At 28.6% G+C, this 12,363-nt stretch overlaps 3 protein-coding genes across 10 annotated transcripts; 1 reads left to right on the top strand and 2 right to left on the bottom strand.

The window, feature by feature from the left end:
* The first annotated feature begins 250 nt into the window (after window positions 1-250).
* Window positions 251-2,424, top strand: eIF3m (eukaryotic translation initiation factor 3 subunit M). Its single transcript, XM_033466866.2, has 6 exons — window positions 251-408; window positions 624-898; window positions 1,000-1,218; window positions 1,287-1,555; window positions 1,623-1,766; window positions 2,036-2,424. Exons 1-6 carry the CDS (start codon window positions 364-366, stop codon window positions 2,257-2,259), a joined length of 1,176 nt encoding a protein of 391 aa, XP_033322757.1. The 5' UTR covers window positions 251-363; the 3' UTR covers window positions 2,260-2,424.
* Window positions 2,425-2,765: 341 nt separating this feature from the next.
* On the bottom strand, window positions 2,766-7,562 carry PRAS40 (Proline-rich Akt substrate 40 kDa). Of its 2 annotated transcripts, none has more exons than XM_033466850.2 (8): window positions 6,658-7,562; window positions 6,200-6,373; window positions 5,889-6,012; window positions 5,575-5,755; window positions 5,290-5,497; window positions 5,064-5,214; window positions 4,666-4,805; window positions 2,766-4,345 (listed from the first exon to the last, which is right to left on the bottom strand). In XM_033466850.2, exons 1-8 carry the CDS (start codon window positions 6,778-6,780, stop codon window positions 4,223-4,225), a joined length of 1,224 nt encoding a protein of 407 aa, XP_033322741.1. In that variant the 5' UTR covers window positions 6,781-7,562; the 3' UTR covers window positions 2,766-4,222. The 2 variants fall into 2 exon arrangements, with proteins under 2 accessions (XP_033322741.1, XP_033322742.1); XM_033466851.2 differs by having other exon boundaries at window positions 5,064-5,169.
* Window positions 7,563-8,119: 557 nt separating this feature from the next.
* Window positions 8,120-11,429, bottom strand: eas (ethanolamine kinase 1). 7 transcript variants are annotated; one of them, XM_076520967.1, is made up of 8 exons: window positions 11,274-11,423; window positions 10,384-10,419; window positions 10,088-10,218; window positions 9,516-9,653; window positions 9,149-9,414; window positions 8,844-9,070; window positions 8,520-8,742; window positions 8,120-8,379 (listed from the first exon to the last, which is right to left on the bottom strand). In XM_076520967.1, exons 3-8 carry the CDS (start codon window positions 10,205-10,207, stop codon window positions 8,307-8,309), a joined length of 1,047 nt encoding a protein of 348 aa, XP_076377082.1. In that variant the 5' UTR covers window positions 10,208-10,218; window positions 10,384-10,419; window positions 11,274-11,423; the 3' UTR covers window positions 8,120-8,306. The 7 variants fall into 7 exon arrangements, with proteins under 7 accessions (XP_076377082.1, XP_076377081.1, XP_076377086.1 ...); XM_076520966.1 differs by having other exon boundaries at window positions 10,384-10,568; window positions 11,274-11,422; XM_076520971.1 differs by lacking the exon at window positions 11,274-11,423 and having other exon boundaries at window positions 8,520-8,554; window positions 8,657-8,742; window positions 10,384-10,967.
* Window positions 11,430-12,363: the final 934 nt, after the last annotated feature.

Raw genomic sequence — 12,363 nt, 5'->3', positions numbered from 1 at the left:
TTCATTTTATGTTATTTATTATAATAATAATAATATTTATTCACCATCCGTACAAAAAGTTTTGGGATAATGAGTATAAAGTGTACTTAGTTTAAGACTTATTATAACTTATAACTACCAAATTCTTTGGTCAACAATTATTGCCCTGTTCCCTCGCTTTCTTTTCGAATTCTCTACTGTATATTATATTGCGCTTATTATTTACAATGTCGAGATTGGTCTTACGAATTTATTTCAAATTTTGTTCCTATTTCGTACATAGTTGGTAGCCCTGCTAAAGCTAAAAGATGTGAGGCTCAATTCATATCTGTCTCAACAATTAAAACTTTGCCTGCCGAAACGTGGTAATAATCACATACCAAGATGCAGGTACCACCGATTTTTATGGAATTACCATTGGAGGACCAGGTAAAAAATAACTTCGTTATATTAAGCATTTGAATATTTTCAATATCGTTATCAATATGTTATAATACACAGTAAGTTCGTTTATTAGAGTATCCATCTGTGCTGCATAGGTTATAATCAATTGTCTTATAAATTCTATTTTGTTAGCTTTTTTATATCAATATTCTGTATCAATAGCCTTCATCCTGTATCTTTGTAATTACTTATGTCTTTAGGCACAAGAACTGCGAGTGTACTTCAAAAGTTTAGGTGCTGAAATCAGTGAAGAAAAATCTCCTAAAGGTATTGAGGATGATTTACACAAAATCATAGGTGTCTGTGAAGCTTGTTTTAAGGAGGGCAATGAAAGTGAAATAGAAACTGTTTTAAACGACATTGTATCTATTATGATAGTAATTCCCACAGAACGCACAGGAAATTTAATATTAGCATTTTGTGAGAAGTTAACAAAAGCGTCTGATTGCAAATTTGGTTTAGTATGTTTAAAAGCGTAAGTTAATGCAAATAATATGAATATTTTTATAAATCAAATAACAAATAATAATATCACTTATTTGTATTTCTTACATGTACATAACTTTTCTTTGGTAGATTATGGTTATTATTCCAATCTATTCCTGATGAATCTCCAATGAGGTATCATGTTTATTATCATATAGTTCAAATTGCTTGTAATGTTGATCAAGTAAAAGCAGTATATGGTGGAATTCAGCAACTAAAGCAACAGTTTGCATCGCTCTCACCATCTAATGAGCAAATGCAGAAATTGCTTAGATTATTACATGAAGTACTCCTAAAATGTAAACAGGGGTAAGTTGTATTGCGTTTGGAAATAAACTATAATGTGATTGATATACTAAATTAGAAAAATATTACAGAGAACAGGCAGCTGCAGTTATGGTAGAACTCTTGGGCACTTATACAGCAGAAAATGCTTCTGCGGCTAGAGAAGATGCACAACGGTGCATTCTAGCTGCATTAGCTGATCCTAACACTTTTTTGCTTGATCCTTTGTTAGCATTAAAACCTGTAAAATTCTTGGAAGGAGAACTCATTCATGATCTACTTCTTGTATTTGTGAAAGACAAATTACCTGGATACTTACATTTTTATCAACATCACAAAGAATTTGTTGAGCATCAACTTGGTACGTATTTAAATTTTTAAGTATAATAGTGCTTGAAGTAAATAAAAAATAACTATTCGGCTTTTAGGATTAAATCATGACCAGAATATGAAGAAAATGAGATTATTAACATTTATGCAATTGGCTGAAACAAATCCTGAAATGTCTTTCGACACAATACAAGAGGAATTACAAATTAATGGAGATGAAGTAGAAAGTTTTATCATCGATGGTGAGTCCATAATGTCTGAATATTTGAAAGATGTTAAGTACCTTTATATTAATATTATTTATTCACCCTGTATAAGAAATTTTAGTCTTCTAATTTAATTATAAAAATGAAGATACATATACAGGGAAGATAAAAAGGATCAGTACTGACTTGGTAAAAAACCACTTTTACCAAGTTATCGAGTCATTCAACATGTATAATTCAATTTAATTTTCATAGATACTTTTTCTTGTCCAATTATATAGTCAGATACAATATCTATGTTTCAGTATTAAAAACAAAACTCGTTAGAGCTCGAATGGATCAAGCTGGTCGTAAAGTACTTATTTCAAGTACTATGCACAGAACATTTGGTCGACCACAATGGATGCAACTACGTGATTTACTTGCAGCTTGGAAATCAAACTTAACTGCTGTGCAAGAGGGTATGAAATCTGTAGCTGCAGCACAAATGGAATTAGCTGTGAAAAATAAAGCTGTAATAAACCATTAAATGTCTTCATAATGTATATTCAATTTATGAGTAACTTTTACAAAGTTTAAGTAAACATTGAAATTTATTAACTTTTTTTCATTAATTTGAAACTTCAATTGAATAAATAAATTTATCGTGTAACTGCAGTATTATGACGGTAATTAAATGAATCATTTAAAATTATTTTACGTGATTATTTACGAAACTTGTAATGCTATTATGTAACATTCTAAGATAGTATAATACGTTTCTTAAGATTTAATTTAAACAGGTGAGAATAATTCACAGATTTCTACAGCAATTAAATATTTAAATTTGATAAGCCTTTACCATACTATGTTTAACAAATTATCTTGAATATCTATGAATATAAAGGATTTGTAATTACAAAAGTAAAGGATTTTATATATACATACAATATATGTATATAGAAAACTTTTTTATACAATTTTACATGTAAAATAAAAATATTGAAACTAAATTATTATTAGAATGTAAGTGTAATTCAAAATAAACACCAGTGATGTGATTATGAAATTTTTATTTTATTTTCTTCATATAGCAACATTTTATTCTCATTAATCAATTTTATAGATGACATAAAGCTTTATCGTAGAAGCATTTCTTAAATTTTACAATTCGACGAATAGAACGTTGATATACAATTTCGTAATTGTGCATTACATGATTAGAAAAGCCACATATTCTTTTTGTACTAATTTGCTTCATTATTTGTTTCTAATATGTAACTTGTTATTTAGCACATGATACTGTTGATTCGTACAAAAATTACAAAGTCTAAAAAACTAATGATATAAATCTATAAAAAAAGTAACACAGCGTGTGGCTTGATGCAAATTCAAAATATATAAGTAAAGTAAAACTATCTACTGTAATTTTTATTGGTGCTTAATTTTAGTTCCACAGAAATGTATGTAAATGTGTTTATTCATAAACACGTTTTACATACATTTCTGCATTTTCGCCTCATGCATTCATTTACAAAAATAACATGGATGAAAATATTTCTCGTAAACATAATATCTATCTTTTACAATATAATTTGAATTTCATTTGTGATTAAACTAAAAGTTTTAAACTAGTCAAAAGTTAGATACAAAATACACTTGATAGAATTACTGAATTTTTTTCAATGAATATTTACTTCAAAATGAAGAGTATAAAGAAAAGTTGAAATTTGCCAGTTATGTAACATAATGTTGGAACTCTTAACATTTTTCTTAAACTATGCATTTACACAATTTATATCAAACGTAATTGAATGTAAATAATAACAATACGAACATACGATTTCACACAAAAACTGTGTAATTCCTTTATTCAATAGAACAAAATGAATAGAAAGAGCGATAAAATGTTTTGAAATATTATGTATAATATGAGTGCAGTCTATAACAGTAATTCGTGATCAAGGTTATTGACATAACTTATGACGAGTTTTTCTACATCTAGTGATAATAGTACATTGTAAAAATAACAATTGTTGTAAAATTATCATTTCGATAGCTTAGTTTCTAATTGATACATAAGAAACATTCTTTCCTCCTTTAATTTGTTTCTAGTACAATGTTATTTCAGATATGGCATCATAAATCTCACGTTGCACTGATTTTTCAAATAAAAATAATCCGTTAAATTATACATTATATGATCTGTAATAAGTGTATAGCACATTTATGATATAGCCTCACGTATACACAGATATAAAAATCTTCTCATTTTATCAAGAAACTCAACAATCTGATGAAGCCACGACTTCAATTCAATTTCTGTCCTTAGAATGTATACAAAATATGCGAAATGTCAATACTTCTATACACTTCTATGTTTATTCTGTCTTTGCATACATCAATCTCTTGTAGAATTCACTGAAAGACAAATTACGAATAATAGGTACTTTTATATATATGTTTTTTTTTAACATAGTATTTCATCTCTTTTCTTTGAAATTGTTTTAAAGTCAGATTTGAGTAGAGAAACGAGGTCGTGGCAAATCTCCAAATACTGTATCACCATGAACGCTCTTAGCTAGAGCTTTAATTGAAGCTCGAATATTATGTGGATCGTGAGGATCTCTCGACAGCTGGAAACACCACATCGTTTGATTTAGTAAACGTTACTATTACATAACATGCAATACAACCTTTTTTTATCGTAGTATCTATTATCTACAATACTCTGTTATCTGTGGAGTACATATCTCATTATGATGTTTATGTACGATATATTTAGATATGTATAGTAAATAGTAAATACAACATTGTTTTATTATTATTCGTTTTCATTAGTCAGTCTGAAATATATGAAATTTTATAAGAAAGTACTTTGGTGGTTGTATTGTATGCGTATATTTAATTAAACAAAACTTATAACTATACAATATAAAAAAATCATAGTTCATACCTGATCATCGTCCTCGTCCTGAACGCTTCTACGTACAAATGAAGGAAAAGATGGAACAGTAACTGGTAATGATTTAGCCAATGTTGGATGTCCTCCTCTTTGTCCTCTAGGCATGTGGATACCTTCATCTTGACCTGAATCTGAGCACATCAGTAATGCATATTATTCAAATTTGTTATGAGAATTAAGAAGATATTATATACTAACGATCATAATTAAAAAATCATTAAAGTTTACACCATAATGATGTTAAAAAGTGAAACGAAAATAGAGTTCTTTAAAGTGTATAGTCAATTTTTACTGGATTTTTTATTCGCAAAAATATAATAATTTAAACATTTACAAGTTTTCATTCTTTAATGTTGATTATTGATATATAAAGTGAACATTTTAGTTACCATCTGTATCAGATCCTTCTTCTGAAGATTGGACTTGATCAGTAGTGTGAATATCTTCCATACCTTCCAGTGGAAATAAAGCCTCTGCATCAAAACTAACTGGTTCCTTAGAATATATATATAATCGATCCTTTTTATCTATATTACCATTCTATAAAATATTCATTGAATTTTTTATGAAGTGCATACGATATAATGGACTTTTTAAAATATACGGCATACTTACAACAACAGGGGTAGGAGAATATTTAGCACCTTCGTGCTTAACATTAGGACCAGTAACAATTTTTGTTTCACTTGATATTACTTTTGACGATGTGTTCATCATATTATTTGTAGAGGTAGATAAACTGGTTGTAAAACTGTCCGGAGTTGTAGGTGGTGTTTCTATATTATTTGTTAATCTATTTGTTTCATCCCCTTTAGAAATTAACCTGAAGAATATAAATTGAATGTAACATAAAACTGTATAATATTAACAATAAGTAATAATGTAAATCACATGTAAGACCTTGTTAATATTCTATGCTCATTATGAGCTCGTTCACGAAACTGTTCTAATAATTGATACTGCTCTGCTGTGAAAGCACGAATTTTATCTTCTATTTCTGTAGATCTTCGTTGGACTGCTTCTTCAAGCTGCTGTTGGAGACCACCCAAAGCTACTTGTATATTATTGGGTAATTGTGATACTAGGTAGATAAAATAAAATATATAGTAATTGTTTTCATATTTAAAAAAATTTAAAATACACCTCCACTTTTTGCACTTTTAAATCCTCACTTTAACCACAGAAAATTAATTAATAGATATTAGTTTATTTACCAGAAAATTTAGTAGGCTGTTGTAGGTAATCTAGCTCCTCCAAAGTATTATGAGCAATAACTATTCTAAAGACCGGACTGTAATCTGGACTTGATTTCAATTTATCTATTTCTTCGGGTAAAGTCTGGAATAAGAAAACCAATATAGAACACATAAAATATATTAGTCTTAAAAATATAAATTTATATTTAATAGTACAATTTAATTTAACATCTGATTTGCAACGATGTAATAATTATTAAATTTTACATATTATATTAAATTACTCGGATCAAGTTTTTATAATTCTTGATTGTAGTTTATATACTTACAACAATGTCTTTATTAATAAGAACTAAAGCAGCACCAAAGTCTCTGTGCACAGCATGTGTGTACATTGAACAATTGTAACATCGGTGAATAACCCATGATCCCACATTCCTTATCTCCACTAAACCTGGCTGTTCTTTAGTGATGCCTTCAAGCTCTGATATTGTTGCTAAATTCTGTCCCAAAACAAATACAATATATCTTTAATAAATAAATCGTAATCTCTGATAACATTATAATTTCATATCGTTAAATAAATATTGCTTATCTTATCTTTGTACATAGTATAATTTTATCAATTACATCCTATAATGTTTAAGAAACAATTAATTCAATTGTTGATATAAAAAATTTCAATGGTACGAGAAATTCTCGATTGTTATCAGAACAAAAAATCATAAATTCATGACTACTGTCAAGTATAGTAAATACAAGAGTGAGTATCGCGAAAAAAACTCACCTGACGAAAAAAACCGTCGGTTTGTTCTTGAAGTGTCAGTTCAATATCATCGATGTTGACCATTTGCAGTTCAGTGCCCCTGGATTTTATGGACACGTTCAAACATTTACATACAATATGCATCTTACACGATCAGTGCACAACGTTTTCGAAAATAAACTTCAAATATTGTAACACCGTCTTACGATGCCGGGTCTCATACACACTATATACACACTGTTCACTTGATTTTTCCTGAGATGTATATACGATATGCGACTAGAATCTTTCAACTTGTCTCAAAGTACTTTCAATTTTTCCAGTTAAAGTCAACTTAACAATCTCCTTGGAGTAAATTCGAACGAAACAATAGAAAGTAACAACAATACTTTGTCTTAAAAGATGAAGTGTCGTAACATTATATGTTTCGCGGTATTGTTTAATTTCGAATGTGTAATATGTACTGTGTTTGTACGAATGTAGAAAACACCTTATTGAGAAGATATTTAGTATTAAGTAAAACAGGGATTTCGTAATTCGGATTTATTGATGGTTGATTCCGGTTGCTATTCGATCCGTTCTGTGAATTAATTTACTCGTTGTTGACAGACAGCACTCTCGGAGCGAAGTAAACGAATTACCGAACCTGTGTATCGCTTTGTCGATTATATTTGCGACTGAGTGTTCGTTTTCACCGTCTACGGAGGCAGTTTTGAATATCAATATTTAGAAATTCCGAATAAATCGATCAGAATGAATCTCACATCCAGAGTATACGACAAGTTTCTACATTTCTTAGCTACCATACACGTATTTACAAGTATTTTGGAAAATCTACAAAAAGCTTCTACTAAAAATAAACACTGATTTATAAGTGCGTGCAGATGCGTACGTGATCACCCCAGACAAAAACATACTTGCTAGTCAATTGACTGACTTCACCATATGACATCGGTTTCTCATCGTATTAGAATGTAATTTCTACATGTACATGCAGCACACATACTCATAAGTTTACTTGAAATTGCACATATTCAAGACAATTACAGTTTCGTATATCAGATAATTCTTCTTATATTTTATAACTGCATAGTGACCGAAAGATTTGAAAATTTGTTGAACAAATAATACTGTGTAAAACATAACAATATGTCGCTTGATTGAGCTATGAATTTTAATGTATGTGCGAGACTTAAAGTAATTTCGAAGTCTATTTTGAAAACATTTTATTGTTATTTCTAAATGTAGGAAAAGTAATATGTGCAACATATAACTTTAAAGCGTTGAGAATATATATAAAGATATTACAGGTTGCATGAAAACATATACATAGTTCTATTTATAATACAGAAATACTTGTTGTTTTTTTAAACATTATATTCAGAAGATAATACTTTCTACACATAATTGTTTAATAATGATGAGTTATATTATCTACATAAAATAGTTTGAATATGATCTATTTATAATTATAACAGAGACATATATGTATATATTTTTAATGTAAAATACTCGTTTATACATAACAGAATATAAAATAACATTATAATGCAACTATAGGAATGTTGGTTTGGTAACATGCATCTGTAGATGTAAATACTTTAAGTATTTAGAATGTTAATTCGATAAAATATATAACAAGCAATAAAAATAACAAATTATTTGGAATTTCATATATATAATCTCATACTTAGAAAGTCTTCTTTCTGCTTGAAATATTCATTAAATCGTATAGCAGCATACCTATAAAGTATTATACTTAATATATGTATAATTTTATGTATCTCATAGAATAACAAAAGCGTATCAAAAAATTATAGTTAGAATTACATCATATTTTCTGAAACAAACAGTTATTGGTATATATATTGGTATGTACTTACTCTAAAAAGTCAAAGTCAATTGTTGAATGTTCACTCTGTATAAGTCCCCAACAACCCCAAAAGAAGTGTGACAAAAGAACAAATTTATTTACTTGTACATACAGTAAATTAATTTCATTTTCAGGTACATAGCTTACATTATTGTACTCCTGAAGATATATATTTAACCAGGCTTTTTGTAAGTTGTCTTCAGGATACAAAGAATAATCTGGTTTATCAATACCTAAAAGAAAAATTTATTTTGCATATAACGTTTACACTATCTTGAGCAGAAATGAAAAATATGATATTCGCATTAGTATTAAAGAGACATATTCAAATTACCAGCAAATTCTGCAAAATGATTAGCTATATCATAAGGCTGATAATTATAAGCAGTATATTCAAAATCAATAAAGGTAACAATGTTCTCCTTTTGATTGTAAAGCACATTTCCTAAAAGTAAATCATTATGAGCAAAGACTACTTTGCTATTCAAGCTTGTCAGAGTCTCCTTTAATAGCAGATAATTTTCTTCTAATACAGCATTTGGTTTTATTAGTTTCTCAAACCTGAAAGCCAATGAAGACGATGAATAAATGGAAAAGAAATCAAAATTTAGCGTGACATTTCTCATTGCAATATACTACCTTGTTTGTTTAGCCTCATCGGAAAATCGTTTCGGCATAATGTCCATAAATTTTCTTAGCTTACTCCATATACATGCTTCTTTGGATATTTCATCACTATCAGGTTTAAGTTTATGCATTTGTGCCATTCTTTTAGCAATTAAAGTATATACATCAGGTTTTCTTACCGTTTCTGTTGTAAGTGTAACACCTTCAATAAATTGATAAGCCAAGCCATTATTAAATGTTGCATAAATGGAATGTGTGAAACCTGCCTTATTTAATATCTGAAAATGTATTGCAATCCAATTCAAAGTATATTTTTTACATGTAACTTTATTTTGGTTTTTATTGATATTCTCATACATTTTATAACTCATTCACTCACCCGAATATTCCTTGTTTCATCTTTGCGATTAATAAGTAGCTCTGTTTTGTGTCCGTAAACTCTGACCAAAACCATTTCATTATAATATTCAGAATACCATACTCCTATGAGCTTATTTGTAATACCATCGTTAAATATCTAAAAGTAAAATTTAATATAATCATTAAATATGTAGTTCAATTTATTATTGTATAGATAATTATGAACTCAAATCTTACTAAATTTAGTAGAAGGATTTCATAACTAGATAACATTTCCTTTCTTAACTTAATCTGAACCTTAATCTTTAGTAATGAATGGATCTAGTATTTGTTATCACAATTGCTGTAACTAGAGATTTAAACCTACGAAAAACAACCTTGCTATCAATTGATAAAACCAAAGGCCAGATAAGTTATCTAACGATCTTATTTTTTCTTGTTAATACTTTTATTATTGTAATATTTATTTAAAGTACCTTTAATACATGTAATAAATACAATTTCTTCAAAAAAATATGTTTGTCATATTACGTAATAAATTAATATTCAAATGTATAACAATAATACAAACAATTATAAAAATTCTGTTACCTTAAATTGTAAATTATCCAAATGCCATGTTGGTCTTATTTTTTTAATAATTTCTATGGCACCGTCAACAATTTCGTTTTCATCTATTGTTACATCAAGATGTGGTTCTATTTGGTCCATGATTATATTATCTGTTAACAATTGACAAAGTATTGCAATTATACAATTATATTTAAGATATGCACTTTTTCTGAAATTTTCCAAATGTACACGACAGATGTTTTAAATTTTATCAAATTAAAAGTGAAAAGTAAATTATTTATTAAAAACAATAGTAGTAAAATAATGAACTATACCAGATATTTATGTGTTGTACATGTATGCAGGCTGTGCTACGAACAAGATCCAATGTAAATGAACAGATCTGATGGAACTGATTACACCACATATATCTACTGATAATGATTGAGGACACTTAAAGTAATTGGAGGCTAGATCATTGTATAGACAGGCATTGTTAATAATTCCATTGAAATTTTAGCTGCAGCAGAAATTATTTATTCTAATTTTATTTATCAAACGATTGTATAGTTCATATTTTTGTGTAAAAATAATAAACAAATACATCCACCAGTATTATTGTTTTTACTAATTTTTTATTTGTGACATAAATTACAACACTTAGTTCATTCATTCAATGTCTTGAATTAATACTACATAATTCTATACAAATTGTAACAATTGTAGTATGCACAAATTAACAATAACATATCCTATTTATTGAAAGACATCTATCGAAAACAAAACATACTGTTTACTTTGATATCGAAAGTTGTACGCATTTCACGAGTCTTATGAATATAATTGATGTAAAAAACGTGGAATTTCATTCCGTGAAATGACGTTAACATGTTTATATTACGAAAGGTAGATTAAAACAACGCACCAATTTTATTCCTCTTTGAAGTTAATGATAATATGGGGACTGTTACTAGATAAAAGTTGTAGAATTGTAGAGATTGAGTACCGCTTAATTTAATTTCTAATAAAAATATTAATACGTATGAAACATAATATATAAATGGAAGATGGAAGCATTTATTGCTGTAATTATTTTATATTTTAATAACAATTTTCACTACTAATAACAATTTTCATTCACACAATTATGTGTGTACGTATTTGAAGTCAGAAATATCCCTATATAAGAAAGGTTTAATTTTTTGTGCTTAAAATTATTATTTACCATTTTCTTTTAAATGAAGTTACGAATGCAATTACTGTAAAATCTTTTATATAAGATTTTAAAGAACTCGATCAATATTTACAAAACTTTTGTCACAGAACAGTATGCCAGTGTAGACTTTAGACTACGGTGTCTATGCATCCGGCATTGTCTCGTCATAAACAATGCACAGGATAGACAAATCATTTCATGGACTTTGGTGGCACATCGTGACTGTCATACCGACGTAGAAACGCAACCACAGATTTAGGATCCGTACAGATATTATATGCAATGCTTTTTCTTGTCTCGAGATCTAATTTACCGACTCTGTAGAAAATGCTGTGGTTCGATAGCACCCCTATCAAGGTAGGGGGAAAAATAAACAGAAAAATGGAAATAAAATAACTATGAGAAAGAAAGAAGAGCCAATCGGGTTATATTAGCGGAAGTAACCCCGCCCGCTGAAGATTGGAACCGATGAGTAGTTTCATGAAGATGCTAGGCAAAAGCAGGTTAAAAAGAAAGAAACAGAAAGACTGAGAATAAGACTAGGAGGAAACTATATAGTACAAAGAATGCAGGAAATAAGATGATATAGATAATAATAGAATTGGTTATGGTTATACACACAAGAAGATAATGTTACAATACAGTCTATAGTTTATACCACATATATAAAGGGTATAAAGGGCAAAATGTATTTTTTTTTAATTTTAATTTAAGATAAAGAGTATATTATTTTATGTCACGTTAAAAAAATTGTAAAACTATATTTGTATACAGCGAGGAAACAAAGTAACGAGATTTTAAATGAAATGATATATGGAAGGGATAATAGAGTAAAAGGAGCAGGAGGTTCCTGTCACTGTCAGAAATGAACTCTAAGCTGCAACGTTTTTTATTTAATATGCTTATATTAAACAATTATGTGGTTATTCGTTGACTTGTTCAAAAATCCATTTTTAATTATTTTACATATTCGCTTCTTGCTAACGTGCTTATTTTTCGTGAACTATCGGTAACGCCGAGCGCGACACGAAATGGTAAGGGGGCTCTAGAGCCCTCCAAAACTGAGACAGAAAATGCAATGTCTGTACGGATTCTAAGT

This window comes from Megalopta genalis, chromosome 4 (assembly GCF_051020955.1).
Source record: "Megalopta genalis isolate 19385.01 chromosome 4, iyMegGena1_principal, whole genome shotgun sequence".
Lineage (NCBI taxonomy): Eukaryota > Metazoa > Arthropoda > Insecta > Hymenoptera > Halictidae > Megalopta > Megalopta genalis.
This window is presented reverse-complemented; position numbering and strand designations above follow the sequence as displayed.

Coding starts and splice junctions, on each gene's coding strand:
- eIF3m (XM_033466866.2), top strand. CDS start 364: ATGCAGGTACCACCGATTTTTATGGAATTACCATTGGAGGACCAG. Junction 1,219..1,286: donor CTCCTAAAATGTAAACAGGG/GTAAGTTGTATT, acceptor AAAATATTACAG/AGAACAGGCAGCTGCAGTTA. Junction 1,556..1,622: donor ATTTGTTGAGCATCAACTTG/GTACGTATTTAA, acceptor TTCGGCTTTTAG/GATTAAATCATGACCAGAAT.
- PRAS40 (XM_033466850.2), bottom strand. CDS start 6,780: ATGCATATTGTATGTAAATGTTTGAACGTGTCCATAAAATCCAGGGGC. Junction 5,756..5,888: donor ACAGCCTACTAAATTTTCTG/GTAAATAAACTA, acceptor TTATCTACCTAG/TATCACAATTACCCAATAAT. Junction 5,498..5,574: donor GAGCATAGAATATTAACAAG/GTCTTACATGTG, acceptor TATATTCTTCAG/GTTAATTTCTAAAGGGGATG.
- eas (XM_076520968.1), bottom strand. CDS start 10,207: ATGGACCAAATAGAACCACATCTTGATGTAACAATAGATGAAAACGAA. Junction 9,654..10,087: donor TGGATAATTTACAATTTAAG/GTAACAGAATTT, acceptor TTTTACTTTTAG/ATATTTAACGATGGTATTAC. Junction 8,380..8,519: donor ATTGACTTTGACTTTTTAGA/GTAAGTACATAC, acceptor AATACTTTATAG/GTATGCTGCTATACGATTTA.